At 42.4% G+C, this 21152-nt stretch overlaps 1 protein-coding gene across 7 annotated transcripts in view; it reads right to left on the bottom strand.

Moving 5' to 3' along the window:
- Nucleotides 1–751: 751 nt before the first annotated feature.
- The window catches only part of LOC143984009 (uncharacterized), a 204637-nt gene continuing 184236 nt past the window's right edge, over nucleotides 752–21152 (bottom strand). For all 7 annotated transcript variants that reach the window (XM_077484256.1, XM_077484255.1, XM_077484259.1 and 4 more), the window contains 3 exons: nucleotides 14214–14336; nucleotides 5813–5881; nucleotides 752–3612 (listed from right to left, as the gene is read on the bottom strand). In XM_077484256.1, coding sequence (XP_077340382.1) covers nucleotides 2612–3612; nucleotides 5813–5881; nucleotides 14214–14336 — 1193 coding nt within the window. In that variant the 3' untranslated portion in view covers nucleotides 752–2611. The remainder of the gene's footprint in view (nucleotides 3613–5812; nucleotides 5882–14213; nucleotides 14337–21152) is intronic.

Raw genomic sequence — 21152 nt, 5'->3', positions numbered from 1 at the left:
GTACCCAACATGACCAAAAGTGATAAGGTTCATCACATGATACATAAGTGTTTAGCTTCCTGTTTTCCTACATGTGCTTTTGGTGCCTTTGGTGTTTCTGGTACCATAAAAACAGTACTTAGGGAAAGATGTCTGTCAGCCAAGGGATGGTCCATGGGGAGAGATGTTTGTCAGCCAAGGAGGGGGGGGGGGGGCTGGGGAAGGAGCAGCATGTTGGTTGAAATAAACTATCTGTGTATGGCCAGCTGTTGAGTCACCATCCCAGAACATATATGCATATCTGGGCAAAACTCTCACAACCACATTAAGCACATGAATCGTGCATTTCAATCAGCTTTGTTGCAGACAGATGGAAGCAAACTGCACATTATGCTCCTCCAATGTGACACATTTCACTCTACACCGGGGATCAATTAAATATCTAATAATATGCAATAAAGCTGATTGAAACTTCTGATTGTTGTGACTGTGAGATCTGTGTACATTACTGAAGAAGGACGGGACAGACACTAAATGGTGTGAACAGTCTGGATGGGCCTTCAGTGGTACGCTAATTTGGTGTACTTTGCTTATAAGGACTTTTGACTTCACTGGTCTGTGTACATGTTCCAGGCCAGTGACTCAATAATTAATCAAGTCATGAAAGCAGCCAGAAAACTACATTTGCAGCATTGACAGCTCAGTGGCCTCCTATAAAGAGAAGTATAACTATGTTCCCAATAATTTTTTTTATAATGAACAACTTTCAAAATCAGCCAAAATATTTTATTTATTTGGCTTCAGTATACACCATCTAACAGTTTAACCTTAATAAAACCAAAATATATACAGCCCTTACAAATATAACAAATTATAAAATATAATTGCACAATGCAGTATAGCTATGTTATGAAACAGTTTGATTAATTTATTCCTGGGGCCTTTGACAAAAATAAAGTTACCTGTGCAAAATCTTTTTTTGTCCTATGACACCAATCCAGTCACCCCAATGTGTAAAACTTGAAAAGCTCATTGTCCTGCAGAGATCTATGTTCCTGCTGCACTTAGGGTTGCCACTTTTTCTTCAAGTCAAACCCGAACGCTTTAGCGGTGCACAGCAATTTATTTTTATACATATATTTTGCTATTAAATAACATTTCTAATCATATGAAGTTAATAACAAGGGCCCCCTTTTACATCTGAACTTGCAGAGTTCCCTTTCACTATAAGGGGGACTTTGCAGACTCTGATGTAAGGGAGAACTCTGGGGAGTAAGGGATGCTCTAGGAACCATGATTTAAGGGGTAACACAGCGAATTCTGATGTATGGAGAGGACTCTGATGTAAGGGGAAACACTGTGACCTCTGGTGTAAAGGTGAACTCTGATGTAAGGGGTGACCTGAGAACCCTGACACTCTCAGCTTAGACTGCATGCAGCAACCCTGCTGCAAGCCATAGTCCAGTCTAAATATTGTGTATGGGTTTCAGGCAGTCTGAAACCCGGACACATGATTCCAAACCCGAACTGTCCGGGTGAATCCTGGACAGGTGGCAACCCTAGCTGCACTTGGCATTTTCTGATCATAGTGCATTTCAATACAGCTCTGCTGCATAATATCAAATAGTGGAACCCCCCCCCCAAGGCTCATGCCAGACACAAAGGGAATATTCTCTATTCTCCTTTATAACATGTAAGCCAAGTCAGCAAGGTGTTCATACCATGCTACTAAGCAACCAAAAAACTTTGCTGCAACTAAGCTCCTAAAAACAGTGCAAACAGTAGCGTTATCTATAGTAACCCTTAGCAGCAAACCAGATTTTGGTTAGCTCAAGTTAGTTAGAGAAGATTGAGCAATAGAGAAGTAACTAATATAGTACCATTATATGAGAAGGACTTAATGCAAGCTTTCAGCCAATGCATTCTCATTAAGTTTTCTTGGTCGTTGTAAAAATTTGTTTTTGTTGTATAGAAACATCTATTTTGCCTTAAAGTAAAGGCAAAACTTTTTTCTTAGTTTTGGATAGAGTACAGAAGGATTAGAACACCTGTCAGTTTTTATTGCTGTCTGTGTCCCAGTTAGGGAGATTCACCCTCTCTATTTGTCCTGTTTACCATTATCATTGAAAGTGGGAAAAAAAAATCCCAAATTATGAGTTGTCCCCAGAAAAGTAATAGAGGGGAAATATTTCAATGGGGACGCTAGTTCTGGTCACTTGGGGGTCCCCAAGGAATCCCCTTAATTTGCAGGGATTTCCTCTGACTTCCTGTTTGGCTAAGGGACAGAAAGTGAAGGTAAATCTCTGCAATAGGACACAGATGGTGAAAAAACTGGATTTTTCTTTATATGGTCAGGAATACAGAGCAGAAAACAAAATCATACACAAATACTATATACATAGAAACACAAAATAGATATTTTGATGACAACAATCTGTTCATATACAATATTACTATTATCATCTTTAAGACAGTTATGTCCAAGTATATAATGTTCTATATCTGTGGCAGCCAATTATCAGTATTTGTCTCATACATTTGTGGCCTATGGCTATGGCTTAGGAGGAAGAGTTTGTCCACCAAGTCTGTGGGAAGAAGGATTTGTATATTGTTGCCATACACAGTCAGGGTTTTAAATAGACATTGGCTGCTGACCCAAAACCGATGATAAGACATTTAGAATAGACATTTGCGTGGACAACTTTTTATCTTCTGGAACTCTCCTCAGAAACTGAATTAGGTTTGTGGCAAAACCTACATCTGCATCTTCGGGTTGCTGCTGCTGTTGGGACTGTAAGTTTTGCAGTTGAACCTTCAGAACCCGCAAATTTGTTTTCATAGTCTTTAACTGAATTTCTTCTAAAACCCTGCGTCTCCGAGAGCCATTCTCAGACAAAACCAGATCACTTTTGCTGCTTGCTGAAGGTGAAAATAGAGATGCTGCAGGAGATTCCATTTCCATTCTGTCTAGGTCATCATCTTCAGTGCTTTTCGTTTTTCTGCTTCTCTCTGAAGATGCACTTTGTATATCATCATAGCCCTCACCTCTACAGCTTTCCGCTTTCTTGCTGCTCTGTAAACGTGATTCACACAATTCGCTTTGTACAATATAATGGTCCTCACATCTAGAGCTTTCCTCTTTCCTGTTGCTCTCCGATAATGATTCAGACAACTCACATTGTATACCATCATGGTCCTCACCTCTACATGGCTCCACTTTCCTGCTGCTCTCTGAACAAGATTCACGCAATTCACTTTGTATATCATCATTTTCCTTACCTCTACAGCTTTCCTCTTTCTTGTTGCTTTCTAAAGATGATTGACACAATTCACTTTGCATACCATTGTGGTCTTCGTCTCCAGAGCTTTCCTTTACATTGTTGTTTACTGACAATAAAGATGTTTTGGAACATTCAGTTTGCACTTTATTATGGCCTTCATCTCTTGTATATTGCCCTACTTTGTTGCTCATTTGGGATGATTCACATGATTCAGATTCCATCCCATCAGGGTCCTCATCTCTGGTGATTTCTCCTTGGTTTTTCACTTCTTTACAAGAACCAGCACTATCTGAATCACTTTCATTGTATGTCTCTATGCTAGTAGTCCTGGAATTGTTCTTTGCCCCGACATCTGTGAAATAAATACACTTGACATTAATAGTTGTTTTTGTTAGACTTTGGATGCAAAGTAAAACCACCAAAACCTTTGTAACCGCTGTAATTCTGCCCTTTTCAGTCCAGAGAAGGGTATTTACTTAATGCATTTAAGCCCTTGTACACACAGTCGGACATTCCGATGGACAATGTCCGATAGGACCGTGTTGTCGGATAATCCGACAGTGTGTGGGCTCCATCGGACTGTTTCCATCGGAGTATCCGACGGACCAAGTTTTCCAGCTGGGCTATAAAATTTTTCGACAACATGATCCGATGGGACTTTGTCCGATCATGTGTAGAGAATTCCGATCAGACAAAGTGCCACGCATGCTCAGATCAAATTCCTAGACCAAAGCTATTGGCTACTAGCCTGAACGTAGTCCCGTCCTAATGAAATAACCTTATCACGTTAGGTACGATCGGATTTTCTGACAACTTTGTCCGACTGTGTGTATGCAACAGTTTCGGACAAAATCCGTCGGACAAAATCTGACGGATTTGGTTGTCAGAATGTCCGACCGTGTGTACAAGGGCTTACACTTACTACACCACATATACAGCGCCGGGATCTGGGAGTCCCCTTGTTAAAGGGGGCTTCCAGATTCTGATAAGCCCCCCGCCCGCAGACCCCCACAACCACTGGCCAGGGTTGTGGGGATGAGGCCCTTCTCCGCATCAGCATGGGGACAAGGTGCTTTGAGGGGTCACAGACCCCCAAAGCATCCTCCCAATGTTGAGGGCATGTGGCCTGGTATGGTTCAGGAGGGAGGGGGGCCGCTCTCTCGTCCCCCCCTCTTTTCCTGCGGCCTGCCAGGTTGTGTGCTCAGATAAAGGGTCTGGTATGGATTTTTAGGGGGACCCCCACGTCAATTTTTTTTTCATTTGACGCAGGGTTCCCCTTAATATCCATACCAGACCTGAAGGGCCTGGTAATTGAATTTGGGGGACCCACAAGCTTTTTTTTTTTTTTTTTTTTAATCAATGACTTTCAATGAGTGTTCTCTGTATTACGGAGCCGACAATTCATAATAGCTGTGAGTGATTTTAAAGGACTTTTTTTCCTGCATAAATGACACTTTGTGCAGGGACAGTTCTAAGCACCAGAAACATGCACCCCTTCACAGGCATACTATAGACATCCCCCGGGTACGAAATTTAAAGGAATATTACAATATTACACTTTTATTGCTTCACTTTAATCATTATTAAAATCACTGCTCCCGAAAAAACATTAGTTTTTAAAACTTTTTTTTGCATTGATCCATGTCCCCTGGGGCAGGACCCGGGTCCCCAAACACTTTTTAGGACAGTAACTTGCAGAATCTTTTCTCTCTGTCAAATCTTTTTTCTCTGTCGAATATTTTTTCTATATAATCTTGGACTAATAGAGGTAAGGCTAGGCACATTCGACCACAGGTTCTATAGACACAGATTGTTATTGTCAGAGTCACGTTGAATCTCCTATTTTATATCGAACTGTTGTAACAACAAAAACGAAAATAAAGCATTTATTTATGTCGGATCTTTCATTTTTCGGATTCTGTGCTTTCGCTATCGTTTGTCAAAACGAAAACGAAAATACCTGAAATTCGGGCAAGAAAATGCATTCGGACGAAAACGACTGCACATGTCTAAACCCTATTAGTATTTGCGTTATGTGCTTGCTAAGCCCTGGGACATGTACATTCTATCTATCTACTATTGGAAATCTGTGACAGTCATTACCGAAAATGTGAACAGTTCTCCCAAATCACTACTAAATACACTGTCCCTACCTCATTGTGAAGAAAACATACTCTGTTAGAGCCGGTTCACACAGGGGCGACCCGTCAGGCGACTTAGCCGCCTGATAAGTCACGTCCCGCTCTGTGCAATGGAACTGTTCTAATAGGAGCGACTCAAGTCGCTCCGACTTAGAAAAAGGTTCCTGTACGACTTTTGGGGCGACTTGCATTGACTTCTATACAGAAGTCATTTTGCAAGCTGCCGCTAAAGTCGGATCCCGGTCGCCTGAGGCAGACGCTTTGCAAGTCGTGCTGCCTCAGTGTGAACGGGCTCTTAGTGGAACCTATTCAGTTAAATCCAATAACACCTTTCACAATGGTTCCTTTCTTATATACACAGAACACATTTCTACAGAATATATAAAAAATATCCGCTATATACATTTTTACCTTCTGTTCCATTCGTAAAATCAGCAAAACATCCACTCGCTTGGAGAAAGGCAAATGCTTGCTCAAAATCTGAAGATAAAAGAAATTAGAAGGTCAACAGGAGTTATCCAGACCAAGAAAATGTTAACTGGTAAATTTGTTAATGCCCAACTCTGGGTGCAGAAAAAAATACCCTCGTGGTGGGCTCCACTGAGCTGCAAGGGTTAAAAGCTTGTTAAATCAAGAAGAGGCAGTATTACTTACCAGTTTCCCTGATCTATACTTTCCTTTTCTCTTTAAAGCTCAGGAATGTAGGCAGTCACTCTGCATCATCATGTACAATGCAGGCCTATTAACCCCCCCTCTACTGTACATGGTGGGGCAGGCATGCAATCAGGGCCAACAGCTTAGAGAGGAGGCTGCAGGGAGACCAGTCACACTCTGCTGGAGGAACCCCGAGGAAAAAGGTTAGCAATTCCGTCTCTCCCACAATGAGTATTTAACTCTTGCAAAGTGGGTGAGTGAGTCCACAAGGGTATTTTTTTGTTGTGGCTGGAGTTGGGCTTTATTGTTTTTGCAGTCATATAGCTGGGAGGTATTGAATATCTCCTTGGGGTTTCATAAAGCCTTAGAGTATATTGCATGTTCCCCATTATTATTATTATCAGAAATGTGCCATATATATATATATATATATATATATATATATATATATATACACACACATACAGCAGGTAAAATAAGCATTGAACACATAATTTTTCTAGGTAAATATATTTCTAAAGGTGACAATGACATGAAATTTTCACCACATGTCGATAACAATCCATGCAATCCATACACAGAAAGGCACCAAAAAAAATAAGTTCAGAAATTAGGTTATGTGTAATAAAATGGAATGACACAGGGAAAAAGTATTAAACACATGAAGAAAGGTAGGTGCAAAAAAACATGGAAAGCCAAGACACCAGCTGAAATCTATCAGTAATTGGAAAGCAATTCTGCCTCATCAGTGCAAATTAAAATCACCTAATTCAGTCTCACAACATAACAAGTTACCATAAAGGAGCTACTTATAAAGAGAAAAGGGGAGGAACAAGGGGAGGAACATAGGCGGGACAATAAAAAAGGACGTAATCAAGCTAATTAGGAAAGAAAAAGGAACTTAGGTAGGACAAACGGTAGCAAGAATATCTGAACATATATTTACAACGTATAATATATGTATATGGCTCTGGATGCATAGACAAGCAATAAAGCACATTGTTATCAATAAGCCATAGGGATATTAAAAACTGACGTATTATATCTCAGAGGTTAAAAAAACTGATAAAATATCATATTACATTAATGATGATTACAAATGAGAAGAAATAAAAATTAATTAATACAGGCAGTATTAGTGTTACCATTGTATAATTAAAAAATACATGTAGAAAATAATATATATCAGAATATATATGTAGGAAAGGGGGCATATATCTCCTAGATCAGTGATGGCGAACCTTGGCACCCCAGATGTTTTGGAACTACATTTCCCATGATGCTCAACTACACTGCAGAGTGCATGAGCATTGTGGGAAATGTAGTTCCAAAACATCTGGGGTGCCAAGGTTCGCCATCACTGTCCTAAATGATTGTATAGAAAAAATAAATAAAAAAGGGAAAGCCGAAAAGGGAAGCCCCCCAAAATACCTTGCGAACAACAAAATAGTCATACCCTACATTTTACCACCACTTTTAATGTTCATTTTAAAAGGATGGAAAAAATCCTGAAAAATCATTGGGGTATCCTACTACAGGACCCACTCTTAAAACCCTTTATTCCAGAACATCCTAGGGTCACATATCATAGGGCACCCAATTTAAAATCTAAAATCGCACATCGAGTAAAATTAGATCTAAATGTCCTTCACCTGAAAAACCTGTTTTAATACCATTGGTCGGAATGTTTAAGTGTCATAAACCTCAATGCAAAACATGTAAATATGTAAAACATGGAAAAAAGTATTTTACGACTAAAGGAACTACTAACATGTTGAAAGACTTTTACAATTGTTCCTCGGATTATGTCGTATATGGACTAACCTGTCTATGCGGCCTGATATATGTAGGACGCACAATACGAGCTCTCCGGACTAGGTTCGGAGAACACAGAAGATCTATCGAAAGCGATAAAGATCAGCATAGTGTACATAGGCATTTTCTTCAAGCCCACCAACAGTCTACTGAGGGTCTGCAAGTGTGGGTTATCGAGCAGATTCCTAAATCCCTTCCAGCTGCAGAGAACTTTAAAAGGCTCTGTTCTAGGGAAACTTTTTGGATATATACTTTAGATGTTCTCTCTCCTGGGGGGATGAACGAAGGAATTGAGATCTCCACCATCCTATAGACAATTGGATCATTTTGGCACGGTTTTTACTGTACAGATAATGCGCATCTGCTTACATGATTAATAGTACTAGTATTTCACCACTGTATCTCTGTAGTTATGTTTCATAACTATATCATCATCTATACTTCAATGCGCACCAGCTTGCATGATTAATAGTACTAGGTCTTTTGAAGGTGCGCATTGGCGGATTGTCTTTTTTATGGTTTATATGCGCCTAAGCCTATAAAGCTTATATCACATACATGAATATTTGCGCGTGTGTGCATTATTTTTGCCCGCATGCGTGCGCATGTGCGCTTATTGTTCTTATTCCCATATTAGCACATATGTGCACATAAGCGCATACAGGTAAATATCTATACTTCTATTGGTTTCCCAAGAGAATGTTCTTTTGCCTGAGGATCGCAATGCTTTGTGCCTATATCGCTAGCGCATTGTAAAATATATGTTTTCATTATATTTTATATACATATATATATATATATATATATATATATATATATATATATATATATATATATATTGATATATTTGGGTCCTTGGCTATATAGTTACCTAGAAATAAGGCCAACAAGCATTTATCACATATTGGCGCACATGTGCACATAGGCGAGTATCTGTGCGTGTATGAACCAGTTCTTTGCCCGCACATGCATGCCTCTGCACATTGTAAAATATATGTTTTCATTATATTTTTATATATATATATATATATATATATATATATATATATATATATATATATATATATATTTTTTTTTTTTTTTTTTTTTTTTTTTTTTTGGGGTCCATTATGCCCCATGCACACGATCAGACTATACGGCGGACAAACCACTGGACTTTTCAGCGTAGGTCCGCCGGACTTTCCAAACGAGCGGACCTGCCCACACACGAGCGTAGGAAAGTCCGTTCATTTTGAACGCAGCTCCAAGTAGACGGGACTAGCACAGAAGGTCAATGTTGCCGCCTCCACGGGCGAGATTGACACCTCGCTAGCCGGTAACCTGTTATAGATGTGTAGGGGAAGCCCTACACCAAAAAAAATGGCGTGGGGGTCCCCCCAAGGTCCATAGAAGGAAGCCGGGCTCCTCCGCTAGTAAAATAGCTAGTAAAAGAGCAGAAGATAGCGGAGGAGTCTGGGGAGAAGACCCCCAAGACAGAAGACCACCGGAGCTGTGCAATAAATTATTTTAAAAACATGTGTTGTGTTTTTTTTTTACACTTTTTTTCACCAGGTGAATGGGTAGGGGTACATGGTACCCCAATACTCATTCACATAGGGTGGGGGGCCAGTATCTGGGGGCCCCCTTCTTAAAGGGGGCTCCCCTGGATTCTGATAAGCCCCCTGCCCGCAGGCCCTGACAACCAACGGCCAGGGTTGTTGGGAAGAGGCCCTTGTCCTCATCAACATGAGGACAAGGTGCTTTGGGGTGGGGGGCCGCAGGGCCCCCTTTCCCCAAAGCACCCCCCCATGTTGAGGACACGCAGCCTGGTATGGCTCAGGAGGGGGGGGCACTCGCTTGTCCCCACCCTCTTTCCTAAACGGCCGGGCTGCGTGCTCGGATAAGGGTCTGATATGGACTTTGGGGGGGACCCCCACGCCGTTTTTTCGGCGTAGGGCTTCCCCTTTAAGTCCATACCAGGTGACGGGGCTAGCGAGGTGTCAATGGAGGCGGTGACATTGACCTCCTGCGCTAGTCCCGTCTACCTGGAGCCACATTCAAAATGAAGGACTTTCCTCCGTGTGTGGGCAAGTCCGTTCATTTCAAAAGTATGGCAGACTACCGCCATAGTCCAGCGGTCCTAGTCCGCTGGAAAAGTCCGGTCGTGTGTGAGCAGGTCCGCTCGTTCGGAAAGTCCGGCGGACCTACGCTGCAAAGTCCGCTGGATAGTCTGATCGTGTGTATGCGGCATAAGTCCGCCGGAATTTGGGGAAAAAGAAAGTACACCGGAGCCCACACACGGGCGGATAGTCTGATCGTGTGTATGTGGCATTACAGTTTCCTCTTGGCTATATAATTACCTAGAAATAAGGCCAGCATGCATATATCGCATATTGGCGCACATGTGCGCATAGGCGAGTATCTGTGCGTGTATGCACCAGTTCTTTGCCCGCACGCCCTGGGTGTTTGTTGCCCTTATCTCTATATTGGCACGTTTGTGCGCATAAGTGCACACTTGTAGATTTTTTTATATAATAGATTTTTTTATATAATAATTTTTATATAATTGTTTTTTCCAGTAATTGTTTTCTAGAGCATGCATTTTCTTCTTGAGGATCACTAGGTTCTTTCGTTTATATCACTAGCATATTGCAAACTGCATCTTAACAATATTCTTTTTTTTTTTTTTTCTCTCTACAATCATCTAGGAGATATACGCCCCTTTTCCTACATATATATTCTTCCCTACTGCGCATGCGCGAGTCACGCTGCGCGTCTCTGCTGATCCCCGCTGTGTCCTAGGAACTGTGTGTTTCCCAGAACACAAGGGGGGGGGGGCGGGCATCTGCGGCGGTCTGCCCCGGAAGTGGGTGCAGATTCCTGGATTATCCAGGTAACTGCACCTCCCCCCCCCCTGAAAGGTGCCGATTGTGGCACCGGAGAGGGGGAGGGATCACATGAGCGGAACTTCCACTTTAGGGTGGAGAACCGCTTTAATTATACAATGGTAACACTAATACTGCCTGTATTAATTAATTTTTATTTCTTCTCATTTATAATCAATGTAATATGATATATTATCAGTTTTTTAACCTCTGAGATATAATACGTCAGTTTTTAATATCCCTATTTCTTATTGATAACAATGTGCTTTATTGCTCGTCTATGCATCCAGAGCCATATACATAAATTATACGTTGTAAATATATGTTCAGATATTCTTGCTACCGTTTGTCCTACCTAGGTTCCTTTTTCTTTCCTAATTAGCTTGATTGCCTCCTTTTTTATTGTCCCGCCTATGTTCCTCCCCTTGTTCCTCCCCTTTTCCCTTTATAAGTAGCTCCTTTATGTTAACTTGTTATGTCTGTTGAAAAAGGAGTGCGACTTGTGACAACAACCAAGTGCGCATGCTCTCGAAACACGTCCCTTTGAGATGATGTCATCCCGCTGAGCCAGCTGCATCTTGCGTTCCAAGCCTCGGTTTGAGGCCGCATTCCGGAGCCGGCCATACCACCTGTCGGAAGTGTTATCAGCAATGATGTTTACAGCATGGACTTTGGGATACTCGTCGCCTCTCCTCTTTTTTTTTTTTTCTACAGCCTCAGAGTATGGTTTCTATTCTACATTGATGGCAGCCCTGTGTGCATCCCCTGTATTGAGTCCCTTTTCCATCTGACATCTTATATAGATGTTTTTTAAAGTTTTATTATATGGACTCTTTTTTTTTTTCCAATATAGAACATAATTTAATTGCATTGGGCAAAAAATTGACTCTTTGATTAGTGCGCCTATATTTGTTATTAGGTGATATACAGTAGTGCTGGGTTAGGTGGTAGTGGCAGGTTAGGTGGTAGTGGCAGGTTATGTGATATACAATAGTGCCAGGTTAGGTGGTAGTACCAGGTTAGGTGATATACAATAGTGCCAGGTTAGGTGGTAGTGGCAGGTTAGGTGGTAGTGCCAGGTTAGGTGATATATAATAGTGCCAGGTTAGGTGGTAGTGGCAGGTTAGGTGGTAGTGCCAGGCTAGGTGAAATATAGTAGTGCCAGTTTAGGTGGTAGTGCCAGGTTAGGTGATATATGGTATGGTCAGGTTAGGTGGTAGTGGCAGGTTAGGTAGTAGTGGCAGGCTTGGTGGTAGTGCCAGGTTAGGTGATAGTACCAGTTTAGGTGATATGCAATAGTGCCAGGCTAGGTGGTAGTGCCAGGCTAGGTGGTATACAGTAGTGCCAGGTTAGGTGGTAGTGGCAGGCTAGTAGTAGTGCCAGGTTAGTTGGTAGTGCCAGGCTAGGTGATATACAGTAGTGCCAAGTTAGGTGGTAGTGGCAGGCTAGGTAGTAGTGCCAGGTTAGTTGGTAGTGCCAGGTTAGGTGGTAGTGCCAGGTTAGGTGATATACAGTAGTGCCAGGTTAGGTGGTAGTGCCAGGTTAGGGTGGTATAGTGCTAGAGTAAATACATGACTAGATAAGAGTCCTGTTTCCCTCTTCCTCCATCACCCGCACTAAACGCATGAATCTATGACTGTCCCTGCTGCTGCAGAACCTCTTTCTCTCCCTCCCTGAAGTAAACATAAAGTAAAGAAAAAAAAAAAAAAACTCACACGTGAGCCGGTGTCTTGTAAAATAGGGTCCTCCATCAGATGCTGTCCTCTGCATACTGCGCATGCGCAGTACACAGGAGCACAGATTCCGAAAATTGCCGAGGACGAACGGCGCCTGCGCCGTGAGTCCAGGTTCTATCCCCACTATCCAAGTGGACATAGAGTTAGAATAAAAAAGAGCCGAGCGCAGCGAGGCCGAGCCCGAAGCGTGGCGAGCGAAGCTCGCCCGCGAGGGGCCCTCTAAAATTCTAAACCCTATGTCCGCTTGGATAGTGGGGCTACCTACTCCACTCACGGCGCAGGCGCCGTTCAGCTTCGGAGATTTTCCGAAGCTTCGTCTGCTCCGTACTGCGCATGCGCAGTACGGAACGGACACATATCGATGGTCGGACTCAATTGGGCAGAACACCGGCAAAACGAGGACAAGAACTGTAGTCAAAATGTGGTGGGTGGGAGGGGAAGAGGGAGGGGCTGCAGCATGGACAAAGTATCATAGGCTAAGAGATGAGATGCAAAAATATCCCCCTCCCTGGACATCAAGCAGCCCTGAATCTTACTGCTGCTGAACAGGACGTGTCTTGAATCTGTCATTACCAAATATATTTACCTAGAAAAATTGTGGCGTGTTCAATGCTTATTTTACCTGCTGTATGGATTTAGTAGAAAACAAAAGAAAGACAACAAAACTGAATACACACATTTGGCTTCCTTGTAAAGAGGACAAAAAAGAAAAAGGGCGAAATATCATTTTATATGGGGAATTGATATTTTAAACTCTAGGCAGATATAAAAGATACAAATGAATGCAGCTTGGTATGCATTACTATAGCATCAAAAGTTTTTAGTTTTTTTTTTACAAACTGTGTAAGTACCTACATGTTTATTGGTGGCCTGCAGTGCTCATATGCTTAAAAAAAAAAAATGCTAAAAGGAAAAAAAGAACAGTGACAGAAATATAAGCTCATCAGTTGGTACTTCTTTTTCTGTACTGTACTCACGGGATAAGGGTGGAGAGGAGACCTGTAAAGGAAATTACAGCAGACAAAGTTCAGGTCCCCTTCCAAACAGGACAGTGCTGTGTGGCAGAGCTGTGTAAATCTCAAAACTGAATGTTCAGAAATACAACTGCTTTTACAGATTTAACAGCTTATATATAGCGATATATCTCTATAGATTTACATATACACATACATATTTCACGTGTGTATTTAGCTTTTTGCCCTGCGTTCAGCTTTAACATATGTTATTAAAAGAAAGACAAAGTTAACAATGTCAATTTGGTGTATATAGATGCAGCAGTTAAAGTAGAACAAATAGAAAAACATTTTTCATTTTGGATAGGGTAAGGGAGGATTATAATCCGTGTCAGGTTTTTTTTGCCATCTGTGTCTCATTCAGGAGATTTCTCTTCACTTCCCGCTCCATAGCCAAACAGGAAGTGAGAGGAAATCCCCTGTTGTCACCAGAACTAGTGTCCCCTTTGGAAAATTTTCCTTCTACTACTTTTTCAGGGACAACTCAAAAATTGGAATTTATTTTTCACTTTTACTTTGGATTACAACAGTAAACAGGACAAATAGAGAGGGTTAATCTCCCTAACAGGGGCATAGGAAGCAGTAAAAAAAAATTGACAGGTGTTCAAATACCTCTTCACTCTATCCAAAACTAAAAAAAAAAAAAAAAAAAAGTTTTTTCTTCAGTTTTACTTTACAATTACTGTTGAATCTATTTTCTTGGTAATAATAGCAGCAATAATATGGATACCTCTGTCCTTAGGCTCTTCGTGTACAATCTTGTAAAGGACCGATTTCATGTAGCATATTGTCAGGGTTAGCAAGAATTCTTGGCATCTGTTCTCTCGGCACAAATCCCAGAAAGCTCGAACTGCTATAAAAATATTAAAAATTATTATAATTTTGTAACAGGAAAACGATGAATGAGAAGGCAATGTTCAATATGCAAAGTCCAGGTACCCTACGCCATGAATGAGAAAGCATCTTGCAAATAGGGATTGGCCGAACAGCCCCCCCCACCCCCCCATTCAGTTTGCACCAGAACATGAGAACAGGCAAAAAATTTGTTTGAACACGCAAACACCATTAAAGCCTATGGGTCACTAACATGAAAAATCAAAGGTGCTCATTTTAATAATGGTTAAAGTGAAACAATAAAAATGTAAAATTCCTTTAAATTTTATACATGGGGGGTGTCTATAGTATGCCTGTAATGTGGTGCATGTTTCCCGTGTTTAGAACAGTCTGATAGCAAAATGACATTTCTAAAGGAACAAAAATAATTTAAAACTACTCATGGCTATAATGATTTGTCGGTCCAGCAATACACATAAAAGTTCATTGATAAAAACGTCATGGGATTTCCCCGCAGGGGAACCCCGTGCCAAAAAAAATAAAAAATGTGTGGGGGGTCCCCACAAATTCCATACCAGGCCCTTCTGGTCTGGTATGGATTTTAAGGGGAACCCCGTGCCCCAAAAAAAATGGCGAGAAGACCAAGGGAAGAAGCAGAGGATCAGAGGAAGAAGAGGAAGAAGCGGGGGAAGAACAAGATGGAGGAAGAAAACCGAATGAAGACCAGAAAAAGATGGAAGAAGAAGCAGGGAAAGATGAAAACATTCATAAAGGAATTAAAAAAACCATCTCTTGTCTTTTTAACATATTTGACACTTTTTTTGTGAAATGGTAGGGGTACATTTGTACACCATTACCATTTCACAGTTTCACATGGGGCCAGGATCTGGGGGTCCCCTTGTTAAAGGGGGTTTCCAGATTCTGATAAGCCCCCCCACCCGCAGGCCCCCACAACCAACGGGCAAGGGTTGTGTGGATGAGGCCCTTGTCCCCATCAACATGGGGACATCCTCCCCATGTTGAGGGCATGTAGCCTGGTACCGTTCGGGAGGGGGAGGGGATGCTCTCGCCCCCCCCTCTTTTCCCTTGGATAAGGGTCTGGTATGGATTTTTTGGGGACCCCCACGCCATTTTTTTTTTAATTTGGTGTGGGGTTCCCCTTAAAATCCATACCAGACCTGAAGGGTCTGGTATGGATTTTTTGGGGACCCCCATGCCATTTTTTTTTTTAATTTTGGCACGGTGTTCCCCTTAATATCCATACCAGACCCAAAGGGCCTGGTATGGAATTTGGGGGGACCCCCATGCATTTTTTTTAAATTTTGGTTGGGGTTTCCCCTGTGGGGGAATCCCCTGCCGTTTTTATCAATGACTTTTATGTGTATTGCCAGACCGACAATTCATTATAGCCGCAAGTAGTTTTAAATTACTTTTTTTTCCCTTTAGAAATGTAATTTTGCTGTCAGACTGTTCTAAACACGGGAAACATGCACCACTTTACAGGCATACTATAGACACGCCCCAGGCACTTTTATTGTTTCAGTTTAAGCATTATTAAAATCACTGCTCCTGAAAAAACTGACGTTTTTAAAACTTTTTTTTGCATTGATACATGTCCCCTGGGGCAGGACCCAGGTCCCCAAACTTTTTATGAAAATACCTTGCATATAAGCCTTTAAACTTAGCACTTTTGATTTTACATGTTAATATCCCATAGACTTTAACGGTGTTCCGGCGGCTTTCGAATTTTCCCCAAACACAGCATATTGTTCAGTGTTCTGCAGAACATCCGAACAACCAAAGTTCGGCCTGAACTTATGCTCGGGCTGAACCGTTCACTCATCCCTACTTGCAAAGCAATATAACTTGCCCAGATCTAAGGAAAGACAAATATCCAATATTCAAAGAATATAATATTTCTCTCTGGTGTAAATTGTTTGCAATTTACAATTAAATGGTTTATAGGTTTACCATGTAAAGTTCCATCAAACGGTCTTTGGCACAATTTTTTTCATAAAACTGACTTTTTAATGATTTTCAAGATAAGCGCAGAATAATAAGTGTGATGTATATAAGCCAATCATAGATTGCAGCAAAGGAAGCCGATAATAGTACATGCATTTCATTCTTACAGGTAGGCCTCTTGTACACTTGTATGCTGCCATGTTTTTAAGCTTATATGCATATTTTTTACTGATGAAAAATAGGATTTTTATTACAGCTTACCTGTAAAATCCTTTTCTTGGAGTACATCATGGGGCACAGAGTCTTAAGTAATTACTTAATGGGTTATAGGCCACCTTCAGGTGATGGACACTGGTATACCCACTCCAAGAAGTTCACTCGCTATATAACCCCTCCTCCTTCCAGGAGCACATCAGCAAAGCAATATACTTAAATCCCCAAAAAGAGAGGAAGGACCTCTTTGGTTTTGGAAAAAACAATGGCAGGACAATATCTTGGTTCAGGTGAAAACCTGAAACCACTTTTGATAAAAAAAAGTCTGGACGAGGGCATAACACCACTCTGTCCTCATGACAAATAAAATATGGTTCTTTACAAGAAAGCTGCCAATTCCGAAGCTGAGGATATAGCAACCAAAAATACCAACTTCCTTGCCAGAAGGACTAGGGGAATATGTTGTATTGGTTCAAATGGCTGTTTTTGTAACACAGGCAAAACTAAGTTCAAGTCCCAAGGGTTCAAGGGAGGTTTGATTGACGGAATAAGCCATGTCACCCCTTGAATAAAACCTGGACTAAAGAATGAGTAGCAAGTGGTCTTTGAAATAAGACCGATAAAGCTGAGACTTGGCCCTTAATAGTACTCAAGGCCAATTTAATTTCTACCCCTATTTGTAGAAAGGCAAGAATTCTGCCTATGATATATCTCCGAGGGTGCCAAACTTTGGATTCACACCAGGAAACATAAGCTCTCCAGACTCTATAATATATAGTTCTGGAAGCTGGCTTCCTTGCACTAATCAGGGTAGAGATAATTGACCCAGAAAGCCCATGTTTCTTCCGAATGTGGGTTTCAATAGCCAAGCCATTAAATTTAGAGACCGTAAGGAAGAAAATATCGGTCACTGTGAGAGCAGATCTGGTTGTAGTGGGAGGGACCATGTGCCCTCCACTGCCATCTTTACAATTTCTGCATACTATGACCTTCTGGGCCATGCTGGTGCCACCAGAATTACCGGCTTTCTTTCCAGCTTGATCCTGCAAAGAAGTCATGGCAGAAACTGAATAGGGGGGAATGCATTGATCAGTGAAAACTGACCCCCAAGGTCACCAACGCATCCGTTCTGCATGTGAATAGATACCTTGTTCTGGCCACAAAGTTGACTGACTTCATGCTGAACCTGAACGCTAGAAGATCTACGTCTGGAGTCCCCATATTTGGCAAACAGCCCAAAATATGTCAGGGTGAAGAGATCATTCCCCTGGGAATAACTGCTGGCGACTTTAGTCCGCCTGCCAATTCTCTACTAACAGAATGAAGACTGCCGATAGGCACGGAACATTCCTTTCTGCCAAAGTTAGAATATGGTTCACCTCTCTCTGCACTGAGAGACTTTTGGTACCCCCTTGGTGATTGATATAGGCCACAGCTGTGGCATTGTCAGATTGAATCCTGACAGGACAATCCCGTAACCTGAAAGTTCAGGCCTTTAGAGCCAGACATCCTGCCCGAATCTCTAGAATATTGATGGACAAGGTTCTTTTAGGTTCTTGACTGCTGTCCCTAGACAGTTGTCTCTTCTAGTACTGCTTCCCAGCCTGAAAGGTTGGCATCCATCGTTTCCACCACTTTCCAGATGACTGGTCTGAAGAATTTTCCTTTCAACAGATTCTGGGTTAGTAACCACCAAGTAAGGCTTTGGGAGGCTCTTGGGGACAGCTGCACTGGCAAGTCTAAGGCTTGAATTGTTTTGTTCCAAGCAGACAGGATACTGTTTTGCAACAGTCTTGAATGAAAATGGGCATAGGGAACTGCTTTGAATGAAGCCACTATGGTTCCTAGCAACCTCATGCAAAGGCGATTGGAGGGATCGCCATTTGACCTGACCATCCGCACCAACTCTCTTATGGGGTTGATCTTTGCCTGAGGCAAGAACACCTTTTCCTGGGCTGTGTCTATGATCAGATCCAAGTACTCCAGCCTTTTTAGCGGTATTAAGGAAGATTTCTCTAGATTTAGAGTCCAACCCAACTTTTCAGATAGTTGGTTGTAGTGAGTACGCTTTGCTGCAAATGAGCCACCAACTGATCTATTAGTAATAGATCGTCTAGGTATGCTACAATTGTTATGCCCTGTGCCCTTAACCTGGCTAGAGGTGGGGCCAGCACCTTTGTAAACACCCGGCGTGCTGTGGCAAGCCAGAAGGGCAGGGCTACAAACTGAAAATGCTGCTGTTCTAATTCAAACCGCAGAAACCTTTTGGTCAGCGGGAATATATAGGGACAGGCAGATATGCATCCCTGATATTGATTGATGCCAGAAGTTCTCCTCCTAGAAGGATAGAAACTACTGACCTGATCGTCTCCATGCGAAAGTAGCAGATCTTTAGGAACTGATTTCGATTTTTTAGAGCTAGAATGGGTCTAACATCTCCATTTGGTTTCGTTACCATAAAATTTTTTGAATAAAACCCCAAACCTTGCTCTTTTGTGGGGATCTGTATGATCACCCCTTGAGATATTAATCGGTCTAGCGCCTGAAACAGAGATTGTCTTTTCTCTGGATCTTTGGGAACGCTTGACCTCAGGAAGCGAGACAGTGGAAAATTCTGAAATTCCAGCTTGTACCCCAGCGTTACCGTGGAGATTACCCATCTTTCTTAAATTTCTTCTTTCCAGACTTCTGAAAACTCCAGAAATCTTCCCCCCACCTTGGTGAGGGGGGGGGGGGGGGTTGCCTGTTCGTGATGAGGCTTTGGGATTCTGGCTTGCAGGTTTCCGACTCCAGGACTTCTTTTGAGCCTGGGTCTAACTCTGAGATTTCCCTCAGTTTAATGGCAGAGGCTGTCGCCCCTGCCTAGAGGCGGGAGCCCCTGGCATAGGGGAAAGAGCCTGTTTAAATGAAGGGCATTTATACTTTCTTTTGACTGGCAAGAGTACTTTTCCCGCTAGAAATTGGATATACTGTATTTGTCCAAGTCTTCTCCAAATAGTCACTCCCCATGTAAAGGCAGCCCAGTTAGGAGGCTTTACATGGTGCTTCAGCTGACCAAAATTTTTTAACCACAGGATTCTACGCATATGCACAAGCATAAGCATAAGGCGGTACGCCTGGTGAATAGAATATTTAATAGCATCTATCGTAAAGCATAATGCTTTTGGCAGTTCCGCCAAATCCTGAGCTTGTAGTGCAGGAAGCACTCTAAGGGCCTGTTTAAATTGGTCCTTTAGGGATTGACAGACGCTTATTGCAGCAACTGCAGACTGAGTAATGGCACCTGCCATGGAAAAAGTCGATTTTAAAGCGGAAGTCCGCCGGGAGTCCGCGTTTTTTTTTTTTTAAAAAGCCAGCAGCTACAAATACTGCAGCTGCTGACTTTTAAAATAGTGACACTTACTTACCTGTCCAGCGTGCCCGCGATGTCGGCACCCGAAGCCGATCTCTCGATCGTCTCTCGGGTGCTGCCGCCGCCATCTTGGGTATGGGAATCAGGAAGTGGAGCCTTTCGGCTTCATTTCCCGGGTTCCCTACTGCGCATGCGTGAGTCGCGTTGCACAATAAGGATGGACCCGCTGCCTCTGGGATCTGTGTGTTTCCCAGCAGGCAGCGAGGGACTTTCGGAAAGGGGCGTAATCTACGCCCCTTTCCGCAGAGAGCTATCCCGGAAGTGGGTGCAGATACACTTTAGGGTGGACCTCCGCTTTAACAAGGATTCCAACTCTTTATCTGTGGGATCCTTCAGGATCTGTGCATTGTCTACATGACAAGTTTATTCACATTGGAAATCACAGCGTCAACTGCTGGTATTTTCCATCTTTCTCCTCCAGGGGATAGAGAATTACAAATCTCTTAGGAGGGAGAAAATGCTTATCTGGGTGATCCCATTCAGCAAAAATAAGCTGTTCTAGTAATGCATGTGTTCTAGTAATGATGAGTACCCGCTATTTCTGTAAATTTAGTTTTTGCCCAAAACTATAGTTGAGTTTTGGGCTTAATTGTTTTAAGTTGTGCTTTGGCATCAGTTTGGCGGAGCTGTATTGAGGTTCTGCCTGGTCATAGGTGGGGTTTACACCTGTGAGAGGCATTAGAACGCAGTCTGGTTGGATGCATTGGGTACCAATCTCTTTCTTGGAGCCAATCAGTGGGCACGTTGTCTCGCTGTGTATACTGGGAGAGGGTACTTAAGGTGCTGAAGTCACGTGGTTCTGGGTTCCGGTCCAGAAGTTGTTTCTGACTCTGTGGTCCTGGTCCTCCTGACCAGCCCCCAGAGGCCCTCATGGCCTGGGGTGCGGATCCATCCGTTTCCAAGCCTCGGAATTGGCTAGTTCGAGGCGCAGTAACTGAAAGGAGGATTCTTTGCTGTTCCAGTGCTGTCTCGGGTTTGGAGAGGCCAAGCAACTATACATGCAACCAGGGGAGGACTCTTCAGTAAGAGGGCCATCCACGAGGCTGGCTGCTCGGTAGGAGCCTGGAAGCTGAGCTGCCATGGACATTGATTGAATCCATATTTCTTACGGTATCGCCGGACAGGCTGCAAGATACTGGTACAGTAAGAAAAGTTCCTACCTCTATTCTTCCGTTTGCAACTAAGTTTTTTCAACCAAGTCTGAGAGAGAGACTTTGCAAAGCTAGAATAACTTGTTGGCTGCTA

This window comes from Lithobates pipiens, unplaced genomic scaffold (assembly GCF_037356315.1).
Source record: "Lithobates pipiens isolate NorthernLeopardFrog02 unplaced genomic scaffold, aLitPip1_a1.2 Scaffold_16, whole genome shotgun sequence".
In the NCBI taxonomy this organism is placed as follows: Eukaryota; Metazoa; Chordata; class Amphibia; order Anura; family Ranidae; genus Lithobates; species Lithobates pipiens.
This window is presented reverse-complemented; position numbering and strand designations above follow the sequence as displayed.